The following is a 25,423-nucleotide window of genomic DNA, read 5'->3' on the forward strand; positions in this document are numbered from 1 at the left end:
ACCTCGGTATTGGGGTCACAGTTCGGTATGAGTTCGGTACAACAGAAAACAAATATTTATAATTATTAATATACATCTCTTTTTTAATTAAATTTTTAATTTTTAATTTATATATTATATTTATGATAATTATTATAATTATTATTATTAAATAGAATACTTTTCTATAGACTTGCCGTGGTAGTCAGTGATACTGGTGTCATTATTTTATTTTTATTTTTTATTGATCTTTTTCCCCCTCCATTTTCCTCCGATTTTCTCCCATCCCAATGTTAGTCGTTATGCCAATTCCCAATCCCCTTCCTGGTCGCTGCGCACTTACCCCCCACAGTCGGTCTGGGAGAGTGGAGGCTATCACGTGCTTCCTCCGACACACGTCCAGCCAATCAACCGCTTCTTTTCACCTGGCAGCGCGGATTCTCATTGAGAGGGCGTAGCGTGTGGAAGGATCACACTATCCCACTCAAGTCCTATTCGCGCTTAGCAGGCGCCCCGACCGAACTGTAGGAGTCGCTGTTTACAACGACCCGGACCCACCTCGCCAGCTTCTCCCACCCTCTAATACAGCCAATTGTATTAGTGTGAACGGCCAGCCAAGCTGGTGACAACCCCGGAGCTGTGAGCTGGATTCGAACAGGCGAATCTAGCCGCTCCGGGGTTTGGTGACGAATGCAATCTCCGTTACGCCACCTGACCGCCCGATACTGGTGTCATTCTGTGTTCAGGCATCCACTTGCCTACTGCCCCTTTAACAACTTATCCTTGCTAAGTTTCAGTTTCACTTCTAGAAAGAATTTAACTTCACGACGAGACTGAATACTAGAGAACAGATGACATATTACAACAATGGCAGAGGATTATTTGGATTTAAACACAGTGGAGCTCAGATGATCTGTCCGGAAAAGTATGTTTATTTTTTTTTATTTGATTGTGCCTGTGCGTCCGGCGGGGGAGAATGTTGATGTGTTTGTTGGCGCGTGTGTGTTTCTTTCCATTGGTTTCATTTGGTTAACGTTATTGGGCGAACAAGAAAACAAAAGAAAACTGTAAAATTGTAATGACCCTGCAGCTGTTCCAATGTAAATGTGCCTTTCTCTGTGCACTTTCGCCGCTCTGAACTGAAGTCGGGGACTCGGTCTGCCGCACGCTGTTCTCGCACGGCCCTTGCGAGTGCCTGCATGTGGGACTTGCGTGTTTGCGCTGTGGGGCGTATTCTCCGTATGGCTGCGCGTACCGCACCGTGACGGCTGTACCGTAAATTCGCAGGACGAATACACGTACCGTTACACCCCTAGTCATTATGCACCACAAGTACAGTACAAAGAGAAGTTTGGCATCCAACCAGAGTGCAAATGTAACGGTAAAGTGCAACAGCAATATACAACGTACTTAAACTGGGTATAAAATATATAAATTAGTACTACTGAGTGTAGTGCTAATCAGATGTATGTACAGAGCTGTAGTATTAATATGTACAGTGATACAGGTATAAAGACACTATGGTAGTATGTCATACTGGCCAGCAGCGTAACTATTAAGAGTAGGTAAGGGATATGTACAGATATAGATAGATATAAAAAGGATTACATTCAGGTATGTACAGACAGATTGTGGATAGATATATATATGGTAAGAATAAATATATAAATACGGTATATACAGCAATATTGTACATGCTATCATACAGAGTGATATGGGTTATATGCAAATGTATGAGTAGGTATATAGAAGGATTATATGGAGGTATATTCAGACAGATATGGATATATACTGTATATAAACGGTAAATATAAATCACCCAAGGTAGGATGAATTATGTTTCTGTGCTCGCATATTAGGAGGAACTATGTTTATACGGTTGTGTAATTTTTTTTTAGTGTGTGTGTACAGTAGGGCTGGTATCGTATTGCGAGATACTTTTTTTAAATTTGGAATTGTGATACACAAGCTAAACTTTGAAACAAAATATTTCTGAAGAATCCGCTGAGAATGTAAATTAAACAAAACGTTCATTTCCATACGGAGACCTGGTATTAAGTCCTATTACCCTGCAATCCAATATGACAAACATCAATTGCATCACCTGATATAAATGTTATCCAACTAACATTTCCACACATAAGTAGGTATTGTGATACTTTAAACGCTTTTTAACACTACACAATATTTTATCTGTTTTATCTATTTAAGTGCACTACATCTCTACCTCATAGTTTTGTATATTATATATTTTGTATAGTTTGGTCCTTATTATTTTTTTACTGTATAAAGCACAATCTCAGGAGGCTCATACAGAACCAAGAAGTTCACTGTAATGTACATGTACCTTATATGTGACAAATAAAACAAAACTTGAAACTTGAAAAACATCATTATGTGGAAAACACAGTCCTGAATATTATGACGTAGTTTCTTCCACCTGTACAGATGCAGCATTTGTTTATGTTTAACTGTCCTTTACATGATGAAATAAGAAGTGGACTCCTTCATAAAATGTCATCCATCTCTTCTAATTTCTTTTGTTAAAATGATTATGAAAGACTTGGGAACTGTGAGGTATTTTCTTTGTGAAAGATTTTCTTGTGTTGAGTATTTGTCATCATATCAGGATCACGGCGGGTGAAATCATGATAAAGGCAAAAGAGCCCCGTTTGGTATTAAACTCTGCTTACATTTCCTGTTCGGGTGTCTGATATGTGGGTTGGAGAGTTCAGTAACTCATCACACAGTGAATTTCACCAGACCTCTCTTGGCAGAGCCTGAGCAGAGGTGTGAACCGCATGACGAGCCCCTCCCCCCTCTATATCCCCACTCAACTCCAACACACGTCAGACCAAAACAAACAAGCCTAGTTGAGCCCAGACCCGGCCATCACACGTGTTTCAGGGTGTCTTCTCATTAGGAACGGGTGCTCCGCTCCGCCCTCGCTCCGTCCTTGAGTGCGAACCCCCTCCCTCTCCCCCCTCTGGTTTGCGTACACACTGCAGTCTTGGTTCGCTCCCAGGCACAATTGAGGAGAACGACTCTCTATAGTCTATATATTTCTGAATTAACCAAAACAGTTACACAGGACATTTTCGCTGTACCTCGGGGAAGTAATGTACCAGCTAAACCTACACGATGGGTTAGATACAGGCAGGATTTTGGATACTTTTCCTACACTAAAAACATTATGGCCATGCTGCGCGCTAACCACATAGATTACAGACAGATAGACGAAACATATAACGAATGTAAAAGATAATATGCATATATACTTGATCACTATAGTCCCGCTGAACACAACTAGTCACAACGTCGGGCTCCCTTGCTTTGGATGGGCTAACCGGCCACATTACTGTGGGTAGTGATTAAACAACGGAGGGATCACTGGTTGGTTTTGGCCGATTATGCTGTCCACTGCATCAAACCACGGAAAAGATATTGAAGCCTCATCTTCTTCACTTTTAGCTTGACATTGTTGACTGATCTACCATGCACGCACATTTTCTAATAACAGCATTATTAGACATGCCAATCCAACGAAAAAACGTGCTGGTCGCGCTGGAGAAAAGACGAATTGGATGTTGCGTTTGTCTTTTACGTGTTATTTGTTATTCTAAGATGCTAATTCATCTGTATCTGGATAACCAATGAACGGATTTTGTTGAGGCAGGTAGCGTTATTTCGGGGAAATTGATATCTATAGTCTGGTGTATTCGTCCACGAAAAATGGAGGCTCTAATTATTATTATTCATAAGAGACTCTCGAGCAATAATAATTATTACAGCCTCCATTTTTCGTGGACGAAAAATACACCAGACTATAGATATCAATTTTCCCGAAATAACGCTACCTGCCTCGACAAAATCCGTGCATTGGTTATCCAGATACATGAATTATCATCTCAGAATAAGTGGCTTTGTAGCGTTTTAGTTTATCTTTTACAGCTTACGTTTTGGGGAATAATTATTAGAGGCTCCATTTTCCGTGGAAGAAAAATACATCAGTCTATAGAAATAAATGCATTAGAACAAGAAACCAATGTATAGACATAGCAATGCAAAAAAAATTGCCAGGCCTAACTGTATGCGAGCCAGGGAAGTCTTGGGATTGTAACGTGGCTTTCTCTCGAAGTTTTCATCGATCCACTGAGCCGTGAGGCTCAACATGCTTGTTTGGTTTGAGGTCTGAACTCCCCAAATTGACCATAAATATAGTTTTTGTGGGTATTGTCTAGTTGTTGCTGTATGTTTTTTTTTTTTTTTTTTTTTACTTTATTTTTTAGCGTTTATCGCTTTTCTGGTCAAGCATGACTGACAGATACAGGGTGAAACGGGATATAGATCAGGGGAAGACATTCTGGCAAATGACGGCGGGTCCGGGAATCGAACTCGGAGTCCACCACATCCGTGACGCAGCACGGTTTTCCCCGATGCAGAAATAGTGCAGAGATATGCGGTGAGCTACTGGAGCTCCCCTGCTGTATGTTTTTATCTGCCCAAAATTCAAGCAAGCATGAAAACATTACAGGTTTGCTTGCACACCACGCCCCGTTCCGTCGTCGGGGATGCTGGTGCACACCCGAGACCACCTATTCCAGCGGTCCCGTCTTGGAGCGAATCAGCGTCCCGGGTGACGGGGGGGGAGCGTTCTCATCACACTTATTTTGGTGCGATCGTGCTTTTCAGAAAATTTGCCTAAAAGTACATACCCAAGTAAATGGAAGATTGCTCCACTTCCACAAGGTCCATTTGCAAGTTCTTGGTATCTAGGGATATCTATGGATCTCAGGGAATGTATTCCCAGTGTCAGAAATATTGTGTCTATTACTATGCTTGAGTAAATTGTAATAAACCAAAGGGGAATATAAATTATTGATTATTCTTTTTTTTCCCTCTCACCTTTGACGGTGAATAACACCATGCTAACATTGACCAGACGTGGAAAATTGAGCTCATTCAGCAGCTTCTTGAGATCAAGTGTACAAAAAGTCTAAACAAATGAATAAAGGACAGATGATTTACAGAGTTTTTTGTAGATACAGTACTGAATTTTGCCATCCGGACACATGCAATTTGATAAATTACCTTATTATGGCCAAGTCATACATCTACGCGTCGGGCCCAATCCGGATTTAGTACCACCAGGTGCCCCTGACAGGGCAGCAAAGACCGTAAATGAAATCTACTGTAAGTACAGTAAGTTTTTTATAATGCAAAATGCTCATCCATTTCATCCAATTGAGACCCGTTTTTTCCCCCTAGACGTTCACAGAAATGTAAAGAAACAAACTACGTTCTATTTATATCTATTTCCATGAGACATAATCATGAAAAATAACGTTGAAAAATTATTTCACACTTCCAGTTTGAGATGTTCGGGTAAGCGACCATAGAAAAGAGCTCCCGGTCAAAAAATATCGAAAAAAGGAAGTAAAACTATCGAAAACAAAATAAAAAGTGACAATTCAAGGATATAAGAGAAAAGGAAGGATGAACACGAGAAAAAGCGAGAGAAAATGGACCCCAGAAGAATGACGCAGGGCTACAGACCAGAGCGGAGCTACAAGCTAGCATACAGACTAGCTTACAAGCTAGCGCAATAGCTAACCAAGCTAACACGCAGAGCATTCGGAGCGACATCGACAGACTCGGGGAAGAATTAAAGAAGGGTCAGGACGAGCTCAGAGAAGAAATAAATAAGAGACTTGAGACAATTGATGGAAAACTACAGGAACAAGAGAAGGATATAAGGATGCTAGAAAAAAGGACAGCTGAAACGGAGGAATGGAATGCAAAAATACAAGAAATTCTAAAGGCGACACTCGAACAACAAAATATGTTGAGAGAAAAGCAAACAGACTTGGAGGGGAGGTCGAGGAGAAATAATATACGAATATGGGGACTGAGAGAGGAGATAGAAGGAGACTCGATGACCAAATATGTAGACAATCTAATTCAAGGAAAATTGGAAGTGCCAGACCTCGCCAAGATAGAGATTCAAAGGGCACACAGGACCCTAGCGCCGAAGCCACAGATAAACAGACCACCGAGAGCAGTTATAGTTAATTTCTTGAAATTCGAAGTCAAAGAAAACATTCTAAGAGCAGCCTGGCAGACGAAGATGGAGGTGCAGAGAATAACCTTCGACCATGACTATTCAACAGAGGTGGCTGTAAAGCGTCTGAGCTATGTTCAGATAAAAAATACTCTGAAAGAGAAAGGAATCAGATTTCAATCACCAATGACCACGCTGAAGGTTCATTGGAAAGAAGGCATAAAGGTGTACAACGACGTGAGGGAAGCGACGAGGGACATGGACCGGAGAGGATGGAAGGTGCTGGGAGGAGAAGAGGAGAGACCGACGCTGATGCAGAGGTTGGAGGAGGCGAGAAGATGGACCAGGGTCGGGGGACGAGGAAGAAAGGAGGAGGATGGGACGGTGAAGGAGATCTGAACCGATTCAAAACGGATCAACTGAAAAGAAAGACGAAAAGACACGGAGAAGGGGAACAGAGAGGAGACGAGAGGGGACACGTGATCCAGGGAAGGATAAGTACAATACACATTAAACTGGTATACATGGGACACACACAATACAAGTAAAGGTAAACATGAAAAGGACTTATACAATGAGAAGATGGTAAAGTACATACGAGATAATTATACCAAAAGTAATAAAAAAAGGACATGGAGATTCAAGAGATATATTGAGGCGGATATGAAAGAACCACAGGATTACACGTGACACATAATACAAATAGACAGGAACATGAAAGTGACTAATGCAGAGCTTATGACCGGGAGCTCGGAGGTCGCACACAGAACGAGCTGGACATGTATAGTGCGCATTTCTTAGCCACTAGGGGGAGCCCTCTCACTAGGAGAGCCACTACTCCCCACCCGCCAGCGGGGGAAAGAGGGAGACGACCGAGTCCCTCAACTACCATGGAAGTTCCAAGTGTTAATGTTGATTATGGTTATATGTATGTAAATCAGACAGGGATAGCAGTGGCTACAACCACAAATATTATTTTATGTGACATGGGTAGAACGGGAGAACATTTGGAAAATAAATATGACAAGTTAAGGGTATCAAAATGATGTCGCTGAATGTGAATGGTAATCCGATTAAAAGGAGTACGGTGATGACAACTTAAGAAAGAAGAGGCGCAGGTTATCTTCTTACAAGAAACACATCTAATATCACAAGAACATGAAAAGCTGAAGAGATTCAGGTATGAGAATCTGTTTTATAGTTATTTTAAACAGAACCTTAGAAGAGGAGTAGCTATTAGGGGTGTAACGGTACGCGGATACGTACTGTACCGCCTCAATGTGGTCCTCCGGTACAGTACGGGCTGTGCACCGAGCGATTGCAATGGTATGGAACCTTTTTTTGCGGAACTTAAATCCCCCCGGCCCTAATATAACGTGCACAACTAACCGGATGTTGTTTGTTCATTCCATGCAGCGCGCAGCTACACTGAACGAGAGCTGTAATTCAGCATAGCATATTAGCCTTAGTATGGCGAGTCAATACTAACTGACAAACCAGTTATTGTTCAACTTTATTGCAAACTTTATCACGCATTTGAAACGGCATCACCCGAATGTGAATATCACTGTCTGGTACACGGAAAAAACATATCCTAGTGCAAACCCAGCTCCCCGTTGCAATCCGTTGCATTCAAGCAGCATCTCGCTATTAATTCACACCGGGCCAAAGCAATAACAAACGCCATATGTGTTTTTATAGCAGCAGATCTGCGACCATACTCCGTTGTCGAGAACACTGGGTTTAAGCACATGTTAAAAGTAATATAGCCCGCTACCTAGTTCCCTCTCGTCATTAGGGGGACCCTGATGTAAACAAGACAAACGTCTTTCTCTGGTATGCATCCCCTTAACAATTGTGTGTATTGAGCCGTACTGTATTGTACACATTCTGCAATCAGTTAAATAAAGTTCATTCATTCATTCCGTATTTCAGCCAGCAAGTCATACCACCAGCTCTGTATAAACTAGGGCTCCCCTTTCATGACTGTGATGCAAGCCCTGCCCCTGTATTCAAGCATCAGTCATGAAAGGGGTTATGTATAAACAAGCACACGCTACAGTTGTCCATGACTTATCCTCCAAGGCATCTGCTATATAATAATCTTCAGATTTACTTAAGTGTTATTAGTAGGTTACAGCAGTAAGCATTAGTTTGCTCAGTCAATTATGGCCAATTCGTTTTATATTGTTTAATACAGTTAAATAAATAGATAAATGAAGCAATTTTTTTTTATCATTCTTTCCAAAAGAAAAGAGGCCTTGAAGCGTGGCTAACGCTAATGGCACGCATACCAGAGGCTAACTGCCTACGAAAACAGGCACAGAGGCACTGAAAGAGGATTTCACCCATCTAATGAACACACTAGACTAGACAAATATCAAGATGTATCCATCAGTGTAGGGGTGGATGGTATAAACGGTATAAACGGTATGAATTTGCTCTACGGTATGGATTTTGACTATACTGTGTAACCGGTATTGCAGCTCTAAAATAGCAATGACGGCTAGCGCGACTATTTCACTCGCATTTGCCCCTAAAAATAGATAGAATTAGTCATAGATAATAGATATGTGCGAACTGGAAAAAGTTATTTAGGAGGCTTCGCGCAGTGGGCGTGCCAGCCCCTACCGCACGCATGTAAACACGGGTCTAGTAGTCTAGTGGGACGGGACACGGGAGGACGGCGGAGTCTCCCTGAGCTAACGTTAGCTTAGCTACCGTTACAAAATGACCCAGTCAACTATTCACTTTTAGTTTAATACATGATGAGGCATTGTCTAACCGAACGGTATCTAGTCGGCCAGCTACCGATAGCTCCTGACATCAACAAACGCTCCACAAAGTCTAGTAGAGACGTGTGTGCTACCTGTTAGCTGTTAGCTCACCGTTCAAAACGAAATGTCCCATTGAACTAAATAATTCACTGAGGCGTTGTATTAACGTTATATATCCGGCTAGCAGTAGCTACAGATAGCTCCTGATATCAATGTCTTATAACACTGATTCGATGCGTATTCGAGCTGAGGGCTTGCTGAGCACAGTTAAGTAACGTTATACCAATACAATAGGGTCCAGGTGCAGCGCCGGAGAATCCTGGCCGTAGCTCTGCTCGAGGCTACTCGAGTATAGGTCCAGGTGTAGCTCCGGAGAATCCTGGCCGTAGCTGGAGGCTACTAGAGTACACACAGACAGTGGAGCTTGTTGCGTGGTGGCGATGTCTCGCAGATAATACAAGTACAAGTCTAATTATATAATATATATATTTTATAAAAAAATCTATATTATATAAAATTACATTACATTTTTTTTATCAAAAACGATGATACCGTGATATATACCGTTACCGTCTATGCTTCAAATTATACCGTGATATAAATTTTAGACCATACCGTCCACCCCTACATCAGTGGACCAATTGCATGCTTTTGCAGAGGACAAGAAGCCTTCAGTCGACTCCTTCAGACATTAAGCACCCCCCACAGCCCAAATGGAATGATAAAAAAAAAAAAAAAAAAAAAAAAAAAAATCGACCAATAGTCGACTAACGGCAAATTGTGGCCAATCCTAGTCGACCATCCAAATCCTTAGTCGGGGACAGCCCTAGAGATTACAGAACAAGAAGTGGGGAATGCGATCAGTAAAGCAAAGAGCAGTAAGTCACCGGGTAGCGACGGATTCCCCTCTGAATTCTACAAAACATTTAGACATGAACCGAGCCCCATATTAGAAGCAGCATTCAGACACACAATGAAAGAAGGCACCTTCATGGAAAGAAGCCATAATTACTACAATTCCAAAAGAAGGGAAAGATAGAGAACTATGTAGCAGTTACAGACCTGTGTCCATACTTAATGTAGATTACAAGATGTATACATCAATAATATCCAAAAGATTTGAGACATTTATGACAGATATTATAGACGAGGACCAGACCGGATTCATTAAAGGAAGGCAGACACAGGATAACATAAGGAAGACAGTGCAGGTGGTAGAGGAGATACAAAAGGAAGGAGGAAGTGCAGTATTAGCCTAGATGCAGAAAAAGCATTCGACAGTGTAAGCTGGATATTTCTATATAAAGTATTGGAGAAATTTGGATTAGACAAAAACGCTATGAAAACAATTAGGGCATTATGTCAAGAACCGACGGCAAGGATTAAGGTAAATGGTAGTGTGACGGACCGGATTAAACTAGAGAGCTACCAGACAGGGTTGTTGACTTTCACAGACGCTCTTCGATGTATTCATCGAACCACTGGCTCAACTAATTAGACAGACCAAAGACATCAAAGGGGTGGAGATAAGGGGAACAGAACATAAATTGGGACTGTTCGCAGACGACGTGATAGTATATGAGGCAACCAGACATAAGCTTTCCGACACTGATGGATTTACTGACAGAATATGGATATTACTCGGGGTATAGACTCAACGTGACGAAGACACAGACTTTAGCACTGAACTACACGCCAACGATAGAGATCAAAGAAAAATACAAAATTAAATGAGACATGGACAGGATCAAGTACTTAGGGGTGAACATTACAAGAGGGCGGAGGGGCTATACGAGGTAAACTATACAGATTAATCAGAAAATCAAGAGAGACCTAGAAAGATGGACAGTAATGCCCCTAGATTTCAGCTCAAGGATCGAAATCATTAAGATGAACATATTACTAAGGTTATTATACCTATTTGAGTCTTTACCTATATTAATACCACAAAAACAATTCAGGGAATGGGATAGACAGATATCAAGATTAATTTGGGGGGGGGGGGGGGAGACCAAGGATCAGATATGTGACTCTACAACTACCAAAGGAGAAAGGAGGAATGGCAGTACCCAGTTTAGAAGGCTATTACTATGCAGCACAGTTTAGAACAGTAGCATGCTGGTGCAATGTGAATTATGAAGCCAAATGGAAAGATATAGAAACCAAAAGAGAGGGATTCGAAGTGCAGGCACTAATAGGAGATAGGGAGCTGTTCAGAAGACAGGAACAACTACTGGACCAAATTACCAAATTCACTATAAACATATGGAACACAATAGTAAAGAAATACAAGCTAGAAAAATAATCCATGATACTGAGATGGATAACACACGACAACAAATTCAAACCAGGGATAGACGACCATGGGTTCAAAAGATGGGAACGGGGGGGTATAACAGCAATATGTACAATGATAGGAGGGGAGATGCAGACTCTACAAAAATTGAAAGAAAGATTCGGACTAGAGAATAGAGACCACTTTAGATATTTACAGATTAGAGATTACTATAACAAAGAAATAAAACAAGACAGAGACAAAGAACAGAATGGGGTAATTAGGATAATGGTAAAATCATATGAAGGAAGGAAGGGGAGGGTTATATCAGCACTATATCAGGCAATAATGGACAGTAAGGGAATTACAACCTTGTATGTAAAAGAAAAGTGGGAGAAAGAGTTAGAAATAGAGATAACAGAGGAGGAATGGTATAACACATGTAAGATACAACAATCAACCACAGGATCAAGGATATGGAGGGAGTTTGGGTGGAAAAACATAATTAGATTCTTTATAACGCCAGAAATACAGGGCAATTACACACCAGCACAGAAACCATGTTGGAGAAAATGTGGACAAGAAGTAGCGAACCACACACACATATTCTGGGGATGTCAGAAAATAAGAAACTATTGGGAAGAGATAGGAGAGATAATAAATGAAATAGTAGGATATGAAATACCCCAGACAGGTGTAGTACTATACCTAGGGAACCTAGACAAATATTTGATTAAGATACTATTAGTAGCAGCCAAGAAAGCACAGACTAAGCTGTGGTACAGGGTAGAAGCACCGACGAAGGAACAATGGACAGAGATAATAGAGGGGATACAGGAAATGGAGAGAATCACGCATATGCTGAGGCTGCAAGAGGAGAAATTATAGTCAACATGGGAAAAGTGGGAGGAATATAGGAAGAAAAGGAACGACATCACAGAAGGATGAAAAGGAAACAAGAAAATAAATTGAAATGTAAATAAAAAATGTAAAGATAGAAATGACCAATGAACCCATGTCACACCCTGTCTTTTATTTCAGTTTTCTTTTTGATATTATAATTTTCTCTTTATTGTTTCGGTCTGTTTAATAGTATTGTACATTTTGTCTGTGTATTTTGTACCTGTATGTTTGTAAATCAAAAATGAAAAAAAAATTATTATTATTATTTCATGCCAGACGGCTCCAAGTTTGACGGGCTGGCGTGAGCTGGGTAGTGTAGTTTTATGAAATTTGAAAGCCCATCGAAAGCCCTGGGTCTCTTCTTTCAAAAGACTACACTCACTTTTGGCTGCGCCATTTCCTCGCGTCAATATCCACCGGTTTCTGACACAATGCGCTGAGATTTCTATAAACTCATATGTATTCACACTTAAAATCATTGGTAAAAAAACGTAGTGCTGAAAAGATACACTTTGACTGCTGTTTTGATAGGGTTAGGGTCATTAGGGTACATTAATTAATACGGCCTGTATTGATCTATTTATGGCGTGAAATTATTGTCGGTCCGCACTATATAAATGCACCATTCACTATTGTAGGCCGGCGCTCCGGGTCTGGCAAAAAGATGAACAAAGTGAAGTACCAAGCAGGGCTTTTGTTTTGCCTAGAGGTTGCCGTTTGACTGCGTTGCAGATTCTACCTTTTTTAATATTTATTTTAGCATTTTAGCATTTTTACAGCTTTATTCTGGTCAGACATGACCGACAGAGAGCAGAGGAGAGGAAGGACGGGAGAAGATATGGGGGGAAGGACATGCAGCAAATGTATGTCCGGGATCGGGAGACGAACCCGGGTCGACCGCGTAGGTCTGCAGCGCAGTAACGTGGTGCGCCACTCGGGCGCCCCCAGATTCGACCTTTTAAATAGAAAACGAATCAATGGATTACCTGGATCTCTTGCTGGTCAAACATGCGCAGCCACTCCAGGTTGACCACGTTGGCCAGGCCCTGTCTGAAGGCCAGGCAGTGGGGCCTGATCTGTTTGTTGAGCCGGTAGTCTGCCACCAGGTGGATGTAGGCTATCCTGTTGGCTGTGGACACAGGAATGTCCTTCCCTCCTGGCTTCAGTTCCACCACCTGTTTAACAACAAAATTAATACAGAAATAAATATATATATATATATATATATATATATATATATATATATATATATATATATAAAATAAAAAATATATAAATATATTTAAATGGTAAATGGTGCATTTATATAACGCTTTTATCCAAAGCACTATATAATTGTGTTCCTCACATTCACACACTGACGGCGGAGGCGACCATGCAAGGTGCCAACCTGCTCATCGGGAGCAGTTAGGGGTTAAGTGTCTTGCTCAAGGATACTTCGACATGCTGCCCAGGAGGAGTGGAAATCGAACCAGGAATCTTCCGATTACCAGATCAGCGTTCTACCCACTGAGTCACTATTTTTTAAAGGGGAGGTTTAGTGGCCATGTATCAGGTGGCCAGGTGAGGCGTTGTAAATGATAGCTCGCTCTCCATGATCTTTGGAGATTGAATAAAAGATTGGATGAATTGGATGTGAGCCTCGGCTAACTCTCCAATTAGCATATTACTTTCTTAGTGCCTCAAACTCCTGAGTTAAGTGTCGTTATCATCAACAACAATGGCAGTGGCTCAGGAGGTAGAGCAGTCGTCTGGTAAGGTTCCCGGTTCGATTCCGGCTCCTCCCGACAGCGAGTCGAAGTGTCCTTGTGCAAGATACTCCTAACCGTAACTGCTCCCGATGAGCAGGTTGGCACCTTGCATGGTCACCTCCGCCCTCTGTGTTTGAATGTGTGAGTGAATGGGTAAATGTGAGGCACAACTTGTAAAGCGCTTTGGATAAAAGCTGTTATATAAATGCAGTCCTTTTACCATTTACGATGACAACGACGACAACGACGACGACGACGACGACGACAACAACAACTAATCTTGAGGCAAAACGCAAAAGCAGAATTGTAGATCGCGTGATACAAGTCGCGGGAACAGCGGTGACCGATATCACATTGAGAACGGTGGGGCATAAATACACTGTGGCGAAAACACTTTACTGCCGTTCCAGGTCAAATTGTACTCGATATATCTTATTACATTTGGTGTTTGCCTGAGCTTGCCTGGAATGCCAGATGGTTCCAAATCAAATTGGTTCCATTGTGCCAGGAAGATCTAATCAATCACAGAAAGAGCCACAAAGATGCTGTGGTGTTTAAGACCCCCCCCCCCCCCCCCTCCCCAGCCTCTGGGGCCACAGGTAACCGTGTACTCTATCTCCCTCTCAACCTTCCAACTGTCTCAATAAAAAATAAAACAGAGGGGTCTGGACTGTCCACTCTCCTTAAAAAAAAAGAAGAAAAAATAATGAATCAAACGCAAGAGAAAGACATTTAAAATATTTCCCAACAGTATTCTGATGCATGGCGCTGTCAGGTACTTCAAAGCTCTGTGTGTGTGTGCGTGTGTGTGTGCGTGTGTTGAAAGGTAAGCTTCAGAGTCTCTGAATATGAAACGTTCCGCGAACATCTGGTCCATTACAATTTGGCCCAGAGTTTCTCTCCCCGGTTTCATTAGCATATAGCACAGGTCCAGGGTCAGATGTGCTGCCAAAACCTGCTTTCCTCTCACATTCACACAGATCCCAGTTTGGAAACGGTAACCAACGGATGACTGATAGCACCTATCAATTACAATAACAATCAAGACCGTTAAGGTCATACGATGTGATATTATAGGAACTCTTTGGACTTCAGACAGAGCTCTGCGTGACCCGAGGCAGGGCATCCTTTATTGCGCGGAGTTCCGCAGACGAGGCAATACTCTGCTGCTTTTCTCCGTGATCCGGTGTTAATGTAAGAGAATTAGCGTGGCTATCTTGCTTGCTTTGGCTATCTCCCCCGAGGGCAAACGCAGGGCAGACTGCTCCTGGTTGTGTGCCTAATCTCTAACAAATTGTTTTCCCTATCATGTTTGCGATGCCCTATTTGCGACCGGGAAGGCCACATTGTGACTCGACCATTTCAGGTCCTGTGTTTGTAGAGGAGCCAATAAGAGGAACAAGGCCCTTGAGCAAACAGGGGGCTTGCTGGGTAGAGTGCCGCTCCGGGGGCCCCCGTTCATTCAGCGCGGGGGGGGGGGGGGGGGGGGGGGGGGGGGCGTGTCACCGTCCCTCCGGACGCGGACGTGCTTCGGAGCGGCCGGGCGCGTCTCTCAGGCGTGTCCTGAGGTGATTGTCGAAGGCCACGCGGGTGGAATGGTCAACAGTACGGCTGTGTTCCCTGCGGCCGAGCGGAGCCGCGGGCGAGAGCAGCGACGTGCTTTATCTCTGGCAGTGCCCCAAACGGGTACATCGTGAAGGAAATTAATTATTAACGCCACACAGAGGGAGAAAAGGACAGGGGAGGGAAAAGAGACAGACTGACCAGTGCAGGAATAGATAACGAGACAGAAAAAAATAAACACAGGTTGACCGTTTAAGGTAGTCGTCTTAGATCCCGTTGCCCGGGGGGACGTTTTGAACGGGGAGCTCGTCACTTTCTGACCACGCTGCTAAATAGTTTTTCGTCGTGTAATGTTCACCTAAAAAGTTGTTTATAAACATATCAGCTTATTAATTATTAATCAAATAAAACACCCTTCTGGGTGATTGGATCTAGACCCTCAAAGTCTTCGGTTATGTCTGACATCATGGGGCGACAGTGGCTCAGGAGGTAGAACGGTCGGCTGGTAATCAGAAGGTTCCCAGTTCTATTCCGGCTCCTCCTGGGCAGCATGTCGAAGTGTCCTTGAGCAAGACACTTAACCCCTAACTGCTCCCCATGAGCAGGTTGGCACCTTGCATGGTTGCCTCCATGGTGTAAGTTGTAAAGCACTTTGGATAAAAGCGATATATCCGGGGCCAAACACTCCACTTCAGACAGCAGGAGATACTAGGAGCATGTACCCAACACAGTTTCCTTTATAACTTCTATCTATTAAAACAACAAGGGACTCAGCACTGAGGAGTGTGGAAAAGACCAGAGCCTCAGCCAATGCAGGACACGCCTGGCCCTGGAAACTGTTTACGCCACGACTTAACTCAATGGACGCCATACCAGAGTAAAGTCGGGTTTTCATCGTTATTTCTTTTATTCGATATTTCCATTCATTATCCATCCAAGGAGCCTGGTGTTATCATAGGGAATGAGTCTGAGATCGCAAAAGTGCAATACCGGCCGCATCCTACCAGGCGGTGGTATCGAGCACCCTTTGAAACCTTGTTTCTTGGGCTGTGCGTCGATTATATGGGTCCGGGTCGGCTATTTCTCTCTGGGCAAGACGAGCGGTTATAACGCTCGGATTGAGAAGAATCAAATACTCCCGATCCATGTTGTGTGGTGGATTATGTTGGCGACACAATGGACATCAATACTTGGAATGGCGATCAGATAATTGGAATATTCTTTTTGGGGTACATCCTAGTCAAGGTAAGGGCTATATGATATCAATCTTGCGTTGATCCAAGAATGTCTTCATTGCGATCCGAGCGTATGTGTGTAACGTTAGTCGACAACGTATTCCTTTGGTGACAATCAAAGCATCAAAAAACGTAGATTTTTTAATTGTAGCGTGTGTAGGGACGAAACGCCAATGCATTTAGTATAATATACGTTGCGGGCTATTACCAGCCTCCCAGGAATTACCCTAGACCGTTCTAAAACCATACTTATATTCACCACGATATAAAACGGGAATGTATGGATGACATTTTTCTTTTTCACATATTGAACGATAGATACTCGATGTCAAATGGGCCATAGTATTGTATCCATAGCTATCATATAGAATATAGTTATAGCCCTGCAAACACCGCCATGTATTCCTATACTTTAGAGCGCTGGCCTTTTAACCACACATCACGCTCCGGCGCTGATTGAGTTAAGATCCGAATTACCCACCCCCTTGCCCCCCTTGCCCCAGTCACCTGTGCCTCCCCCAGGTCATTGTTGACGACGGTGAAGTTGAGGCCCAGGTCCTCCACGTCGTCCTCATAGCTCTTGAGGAACAGCAGGTTGCGGTACATCTCGGGGTCCAGCGAGGCCAGGTGGTGTATGTCCACGTCTGCGCTAGTGCCCAGGAGCTTGGAGAGGAAGAAGCTGGCGAAGGGCAGCTCCACCAGCATGTTCTCGTACAGCGCCTGGAGAGATGGTGGTGGATATAGACATGCTGGGTGAAGGAACCGTACGACAACAAGAGAACTACACGTCATTTAGAACTACACGTCATTTAGAACTACACTTAATGAGAACTACACGTCATTTAGAACTACACTTCATTGAGAACTACACTTCATTTAGAACTACACTTCATTTAGAACTACACTTCACTTAGAACTACACTTCATTTAGTATGGACTGGGAACTTGAGGCCTTCTTCATCTACGAGAGTTTGTCATTTCAATGGATTCTGGTGTAAATTTAGAGCAGTGTAAACTAAAAGAAGATATTGGATCAAAGTGTGAGGGTTGTTTATTATGAGTCTACAGAGGGGTTGCATTTCAACAATAGGATCTTCAGTAGGAGTCATTGAACCAAAAGTCATCCAACGAGTGTATATATAAAAAAATATATTAAAAAAAGGCAGCACAAAGGCTCTGAACACGCAAGCGTTTATGTTTGTGATGCATACCTGGATAAATATGTGAAATGTTTATTTAGTTTTTTTACAAAAATGTTGGGATATTTTTAGTTTTTAGTTTATTATTTTACAAAAAAGAAAATAGTCATGATTAGGCCTCCTGGACTGAAGGCTGCGTCGAGTACTAAGGATGATATCTACTTGATTAAGATATTACTAGTAGCAGCCAAGAAAGCATTGACGAAAATGTGGTATAGAGTAGAAGCACCGACGAGGGAACAATGGACAGAGATAGTGGGGGGGATACAGGAAATGGAGAGAATCACACATAGGCTGAGGCTACAAGACGAGAAGTTTGAGTCAAAATGGGAGAAGTGGGAAGAGTATAGGAAGAAAAGAAACGACATCACAGGAGAGTGAAAAGGAGACAAGAGAAATAGAAATCTAAATGAAAATAAACTATGAAGGTACCAAAGAACCCATGTCACTTTATTCTTTTATCTCTTTTCTTTGTTTTTGTTTTTTTATTTTCCCTTTTCCCTTTAGTTAATTTATTTTAGGTCAACTCTTCATTTGATTTTGATATTATTTTCTACTATCACCTATATCTTTTAGTTCTTATCTGTCGAATTATATTGTAGTTTTTTATAATTTTGACCGCCAATTGTATTGTTATATGTGGATGTTTGTTTGTAAATCAAGAAACTGAAAATAAAAATGTAAGTATAAAAAAAAGGATGATATCAACGAGTGCCTAGTCAAAGCCTCGATTACAACACCCCACGCGTGATTAATAACGTCAGACTTCGCCGCCCTTATATCGAAGAAATCAAGCGATAAAGATAGTAAATCTATTCCCATCGAGTGAGAGCACAACACAGAGACGCGCCGCGGGCCAATCTGTCTAAAAACACACAGGCTTCACTTCCCCCCCGCCTCCAAACTTTATAAATGCCAATTCTCACCTTGACCTTAAATGCCATTAAGATCCGTAGCCGGGCAGGTGACTCATAAAACTCCAGGCTAATGTACTGGAATAGGCCGAAAAAGAGCCCATTGGAGGCATTAAAATATACAGGTCTTTATAAATGATAGTGCTAAAAACCCTGAGCACATCAGCTAAATGGATTATAAATCTAGAGAATTTCCATAATGCATGCATCTTAAACACACACAGGCGGGGCATTAATCACAGGCTATTTTCTAAACACAGGTTAATTGCGCAACTTCAAACCCTGTCCATTTTCTATGCAAAAATAATCCACTTAGCATTTCTCCCGCGGGCCGGTCCACGATTGGGACCATATGCCCGACACGGCCCCCTGGAAACCTATCAATAACTCCGGGTGCCGGGAAGAGGCAGCAATAAGTATATGGAAAAAAACCTGTAGCCTTGTTTTTTTCCCCCCCAATGCCACTGGTTTTTATTTATGGGTGTTTATTGCCAGAAATTGTGCCAAAATGACTGGAGCTGGGAAGAATTAATTCTTACGGCCCGGGCCTTTTAATATAAGTGAGTGCAGTGGCAACGCAATTAAAGCAGATCCCAGCGCCATCAGAGGAATAAGCGCCAACAACATGCAGGTGCCTTCTGTTAGCTGCCAAATAAATTTCTTAATTTACAACATTAAGAATCAATAAAATTATAATGCCTTTCAAACGCATCACTATCAATCAGGGGCAGCAACCTCCGCACACCTCCGAGGGGAACTCTCGAAGTCTCCGGGTGATCGATGAGCGGAGACGCACACTCTGCGGCGGTCACAGGAGAGAGGAGGGGGCAGGCGCACGCAAACTTTAGTCAGTCTCCCCCCCCCCCCCCCCCCCCCCGCGCGCGGAGTTGGAGGAAGTGGAGAGGATGGTCGCGACAGGAGGGGGCCAGGGAGTTTAATAATGATGAGGCCGCTACACCTCGTGTTCACCTGGAGGGGAGCGAGATATCCATGACATAAAACACGTCACGAGGGACGAATGCTACCTTTCACTCCTCAGGCCTGAAGGATAGAACGCAAACACACAGGGGGAGGGAGGGTAACATGTTTTCGTGTGCCCCACCCCACCCCTCCACCTCCCCTCCCTCCCTCCCTCCCAAGGCTTAAATCTTTCCAGCGTGTCAAGCAGGGCGGACAAGTGAGGAAGAGGGATGACGACCGGCCAGTATTCTGATGTCCAATCCCATTTGTGTGAGTAGCCTAGACGAGCCACTCCTGCCTGTAATACATCACCCCCCACAACAAAGGCACGCCTCGGACATTAATTAACCATATTAATCTCCCGCGTCCCTTAAAGTCGCAGGCGCACGCGGCGCACACGTCACGTCGCACGGGCGCTCCGCATGACGCAATCCCCCCCCAATCTATATAAAACGGTCGCCTTTTATCCCGGGCAAAAAGCGGCACTAAACAAATATCAATACACCACTCAAATAGCCACTCAAACGCCCATATTTATGGTGAAAGAGGAGCTTAAGGGTTAATTGAAAGTCAAATTCAAATTAATTTTCCCCCTCGCCTAATTGCCTGAACCATTAGCTGCAGAGAGCATAGTTGAGGGAGTAAGGGGGGGGGGGGGCTTGTAGCCGCTGACTGGCCATTTCTCACGGCGGAGGAGCGTAGAGAGCAAGGAGAGCAGGAGGAGGAGTTATGGGGAGTCTGATAAGTGGAACCGGACCATCCCAGGCCGAGGGAGAGAGAGGGAGAGAGAGAGAGGCTCAGATGCTCCTGACTGTAAAACAGATCAAAATGCTATTACCACATGCTTTGACCGCTTATTTATGTCCCTCCTGCGCGGGCCTGCTGATTTAGCGCTGGCCAAATGCAATCGCTACACAAACAGGAGGCAGGGAATCATGGCCTAATGGAAGCTCTAATTGAGAGGCGACCAACTTGTCATGAGGTAATTCTTCCCCCCCCGCACCCCTCCTGGCTGAGATGACCCCCCCTCTGCCCCCCGCCGGGGGAAAGCATCTCAATAAACAATCACCACTGCATGCATTAGGGAAGATTTAAAAACATTAGGCTCTAATAAATAGTGCTATCAAGAGGAAACAGAAAAACAATGCCATCAACAGATTACATATAGGGCTAATTAACAAAAACGTGGGTGGCCTTGTACGAGTGGCGGGGTTTATGGCCTGGGGGCACGTCTCTCTCCCAATCCTCGCCCTGTTTTGGAACGTCACTACGTGCTGTCAGTTTCTTGAACGAACACCAAACACTTCTCGCCTTTTGGAAAAAGGACAGCCGACCGGTTTTATTACCGCGCACAGTGTCTGGAAGCGGCCTTGACATTGACTGTGACGCACTGGCGATTATACAGAAGCGGTCCTGAGGCGTATTGATCTATTGCGCCGGTATTGACTTAGACTCAAAGGCGGGCTGTGACCGAAGCCTTCAAACGCTGAGATTCCTTTACTCTTCTGCTTTACTCTTTACCTCAAAGCTAAAAGAAAGCCTAAATTAGGAGCTCTCGGGAGGGTTAAGACCTTGGGTTTTAGAGCTTCTCAAGTGGGTATAAGAAATACTTGACATTCTCCAATTTTCTTACACTCTAAAGACAGAAGAGAGACGCAACCTTGAAACAGCAGCCACTGTCGACGGGAGGATGAGGCATGACACTCGGGTAAAAAAAAACATTACAATCTTAAAAAACACACTGGTGGCGTCATAAAGATTTTCATCTACTCCCTATAACACCAGAGCTGCTCACCATATCTTGCTAGATGTTCCCTGTGTTAACACTTCCTTTGGTCAACTCTCCTTCCAATTGGCTGCTCCCACCAGTTGGAACAAGATGCAAATGAAAATGTACAAATTGACTACTTTTAAGGACTCCATCGCAGAGAGTTGTTTACAAAGACCTGCGACTGTCATCCAGCCTTTTCACTGTAATGTGCCTGTTGCGCTTCATGTCTTACATACCATGTAATTTTATTTGGTTGTTTAGTAGTGGAAGGGTTAATCTTCTGTAGTGTGGTAGGGAAAGGGTTAAATAAAAGGTTTCTGTCCGTAAAACCATAATCAGTTATTCTGAATTCCGAGCCTCACCTTTCCCAATATCCTGCCCAGGAAGTAGTAGTGTCGGGCAAAGGCGTCTCCGACCAGCATCTGGGCGGTGGGGCTGGGGTAGAGCAGGCTGTCGTTGGTGGCCTTGAAGAAGCCCTGGTTGGGGTTGAAGCCGCACTTGAGCAGCTCGTTGAGGAACTCCCGAAAGATCCCGCCACCGTCGATCCCCGCCTCGTCCAGACCGTGAGCGTTCAGCAAATGCACTCGGATCCTCTTCTTCAGGTCCGTTTCTGAGGGGAAGACGTGTGCGTGATGACGGAGAATTATAGAAGGAGTAAACACGAGAACACGGGCATAAAACACAACTGGTGTTTTTTTTTATTGTCCAATAAAGTTGATAGATTCACACGTCTTGCTATAGCCATCTTCACTCATAACAATCTTCTCATAAATGTGGCAAACAGGCTTCCGAAACAGGATGATCTCATCAATTCATTTTTATTTCCTATTAATTTCCCATTCATTTTACTGTAAATGGTGGTACAGACACACGGTTAACCGGCCAGAGAGTCCTCATCTACTGTTAGAGGTTCTAATCATCATATCCTCGCCTGTAGATCTGATATTGCCATTTGGTGGGGTCTCACCCTCCATTACGAGTCAGGTCTCTCTTCCCCGTGAGAGAAAGATGAGTCCATCTTCTTGAAAATCCCAGCGCGCCCATCCCTGAAGAATATCATTTCAGGTTGTATATACAGACCCCTGAACTCTTACAGCAATTTATTTATTGATGATTTGCCAAAAGCTCTTGGCAATGTTCCTGCTGAGAGGAACGCATCCTACCCGCTGGTTGGTTCAGACATTAGCCTTCTTAATGTTGTGCACCCACAGCCTCCTCCATCATGTAAATGTGTCTGCTTTATCTGCGCTTATTACCAAGTGCTCCAGAGGACCAGCCTTCCACAGATCTCGCTGGCAATATATTTGATAACCCATTAAATGGCACTCGAATAACTGGGATTATTGGATGCCGACTTATTTGGACGTTTTCAACTTCCCGCCCTCAAAGAAGAGTTGACAAACATTTAACTCGTAACTTAATTACTAGATTATCTCTACACTTTCAGACACGTAAAGGTGCCTTGTTGAATAGGAGAATAATTTCCCCATCTACAGTAAGGGAAGCTCTTAAAAATCGGCTTTACAAGGGGCTCATAAAAGCAATAAATGGTTCAAACAAATGCTGTAGAGATAACAGTATATATATATAAACTCTAAAGCCTATCATTAGAAATTTGAATAATATAATAATATTCCATTTTCACATGAGTCCAATAATGAGATAAATGTACATGTACATAGTAACTTCTACAAGAATGCAATACACTGAATTGAAAATTGTCAAATATTATGGTGACTTATTAAGCTCTGGCTTTAAGAACACTGTCTCGTTCTATTGCCCTTATATTAGTTAGTTACGACCTCCTTCCTTTGCCGGGGAGTTGTACATTGCGCATTCACATTTAAAATGTTTCTACTTTATATGTTTTTTTTTTGTACTGAATAAACTAAAACAAAATACAAAACTACTACACAAGCACTTACCAGTTAATAATATACTATTTCTACAAATAAGAAATTGTGAGTAAAACAAAATGAATAAATAAATAAAACATGTAAATCCTTTTTGCAAAGGACACATTTTGCGTGAGCGTTTCCTTGACGTGCAGAATATTCAAATCAAAACAACACAAGAGGTCTTGTTTCAGCATAATTAATGTATGGCAGTAAATCATGGCAGCTATAACTTAGACACATAAATGATATAGATCACGTCTTCAGCCCAGCAAGCCAGGCCTCCCCTACTACTCCTTTTAATCATATTGCCCCCCACAAAAGAGCCCTTTCAAATTCAAACACAAAAAGAGGGGGACTTAAAAGAATTGATTCCCGGGCCTTTTATGTGATCCATTATAATAATCGGGATCACAATTATGCTCTACCCGAAATTCAATAGTCTGGTCTGCTGACGAGAGCTAACCTTCAGCTTTAATGTAATTTGGAACCTTGAACCTGGGTATCCTTATGTTATAGAACACAGCCAAGACTTTCAAAAACAGTGTTAACATGCACTCCTCTAAATGGTGTTAACATGCACTCCCCTAAATGGTGTTAACATGCACTCCCCTAAATGGTGTTAACATGCACTCCCCTAAATGGTGTTAACATGCACTCCCCTAAATGGTGTTAACATGCACTCCCCTAAATGGTGTTAACATGTAATCCCATAAATGGTGTTAACATACACTCCCCTAAATGGTGCTAACATGCACTCCCATAAATGGTGTTAACATGCACTCCCCTAAATGGTGTTAACATGTAATCCCCTAAATGGTGTTAACATACACTCCCCTAAATGGTGTTAACATGTAATCCCCTAAATGGTGTTAACATGCACTCCCCTAAACGGTGTTAACATGCACTCCCCTAAACGGTGTTAACATGCACTCCCCTAAACGGTGTTAACATGCACTAACCTAAACAGTGTTAACATGCACTAACCTAAACAGTCTTAACATGCACTAACCTAAACCGTGTTAACATGCACTAACCCAAACAGTGTTAACATGCACTAACCTAAACAGTCTTAACATGCACTAACCTAAACAGTGTTAACATGCACTAACCTAAACAGTCTTAACATGCACTAACCTAAACAGTGTTAACATGCACTAACCCAAACAGTGTTAACATGCACTAACCTTATACAGTGTTAACATGCACTAACCCAAACAGTGTTAACATGCACTAACCTAAACAGTCTTAACATGCACTAACCTAAACAGTGTTAACATGCACTAACCTAAACAGTCTTAACATGCACTAACCTAAACAGTGTTAACATGCACTAACCTAACAGTGTTAACACATCCTGCGCCAATCACGTTGTACGACGTGTTTCAAGTTCATGCTAATTCTGCCAGATCACGGCGTACGACGCTATTGAGATCATATTTCATATTTTCGCCATGGTATTCATATTTCCCTCACGCAGCCTGGTCTGATGCTGTGTGAGCCGGCACAACTCTGCAACGCTTCAATACTGCCCCCTGGTGGATGATCGGCGAGTTGCCAAACCGGAAATGGCCGGTTGGATATCGGTGAGTCTCCTAAATCCGTCCGGCCACTCGCATATCGTCGCGGGACTCTAGCCACACACCGTGGATATGGATCGCTGCCATAACTCAATAATCAACATGATTTGGGCGTGTATTAGTATTATACAAACCGAAAATGGATCTACTCGATCCCCATCAAATAACTGGGATCTTTTTGCTCCAGTCTCATCGCCCAACGGTAAGAGGAGGCTGATGTCATTTTCAGCGTGAGTGTTTATTATTATCCATACAAACTGCTCTGATCTATATATCACCCATACTACACAAAGCATTTAACGACGATCACGGAATTATAAACGACCCCCCCCCCACCCGCGCATGATCAGTCATAACGTTTAGGACCATGTACAGTTGAAATTTTTAATATAGGGTGGATCGGTAACAAACGGCATTTGATAATCTATATATGCATTTATGCCTATATATCACGTTCTAGGAATTACTGCAGAAAACGATAAAAACATATTTATATTCTAGGCGGTATTTTCATATGAATGTGTGAATGAAAAGGTAAAACGTTCCTACATCCTGAACAA

At 42.8% G+C, this 25,423-nt stretch overlaps 1 protein-coding gene across 1 annotated transcript in view; it reads right to left on the minus strand.

The window, feature by feature from the left end:
- ube3c (ubiquitin protein ligase E3C) overlaps positions 1 to 25,423 on the minus strand; it is a gene marked incomplete at its 3' end in the record, with an annotated part of 124,468 nt that overhangs the window by 7,196 nt on the left and 91,849 nt on the right. The window contains exons 19-21 of the mRNA XM_084325633.1: positions 21,751 to 21,998; positions 17,052 to 17,264; positions 12,982 to 13,170 (exon numbers count right to left, since the gene is read on the minus strand). Coding sequence (XP_084181759.1) covers positions 12,982 to 13,170; positions 17,052 to 17,264; positions 21,751 to 21,998 — 650 coding nt within the window. The remainder of the gene's footprint in view (positions 1 to 12,981; positions 13,171 to 17,051; positions 17,265 to 21,750; positions 21,999 to 25,423) is intronic.

Source organism: Notolepis coatsorum, assembly GCF_963971535.1.
Source record: "Notolepis coatsorum genome assembly, chromosome: 12".
Taxonomy (NCBI): Eukaryota; Metazoa; Chordata; class Actinopteri; order Aulopiformes; family Paralepididae; genus Notolepis; species Notolepis coatsorum.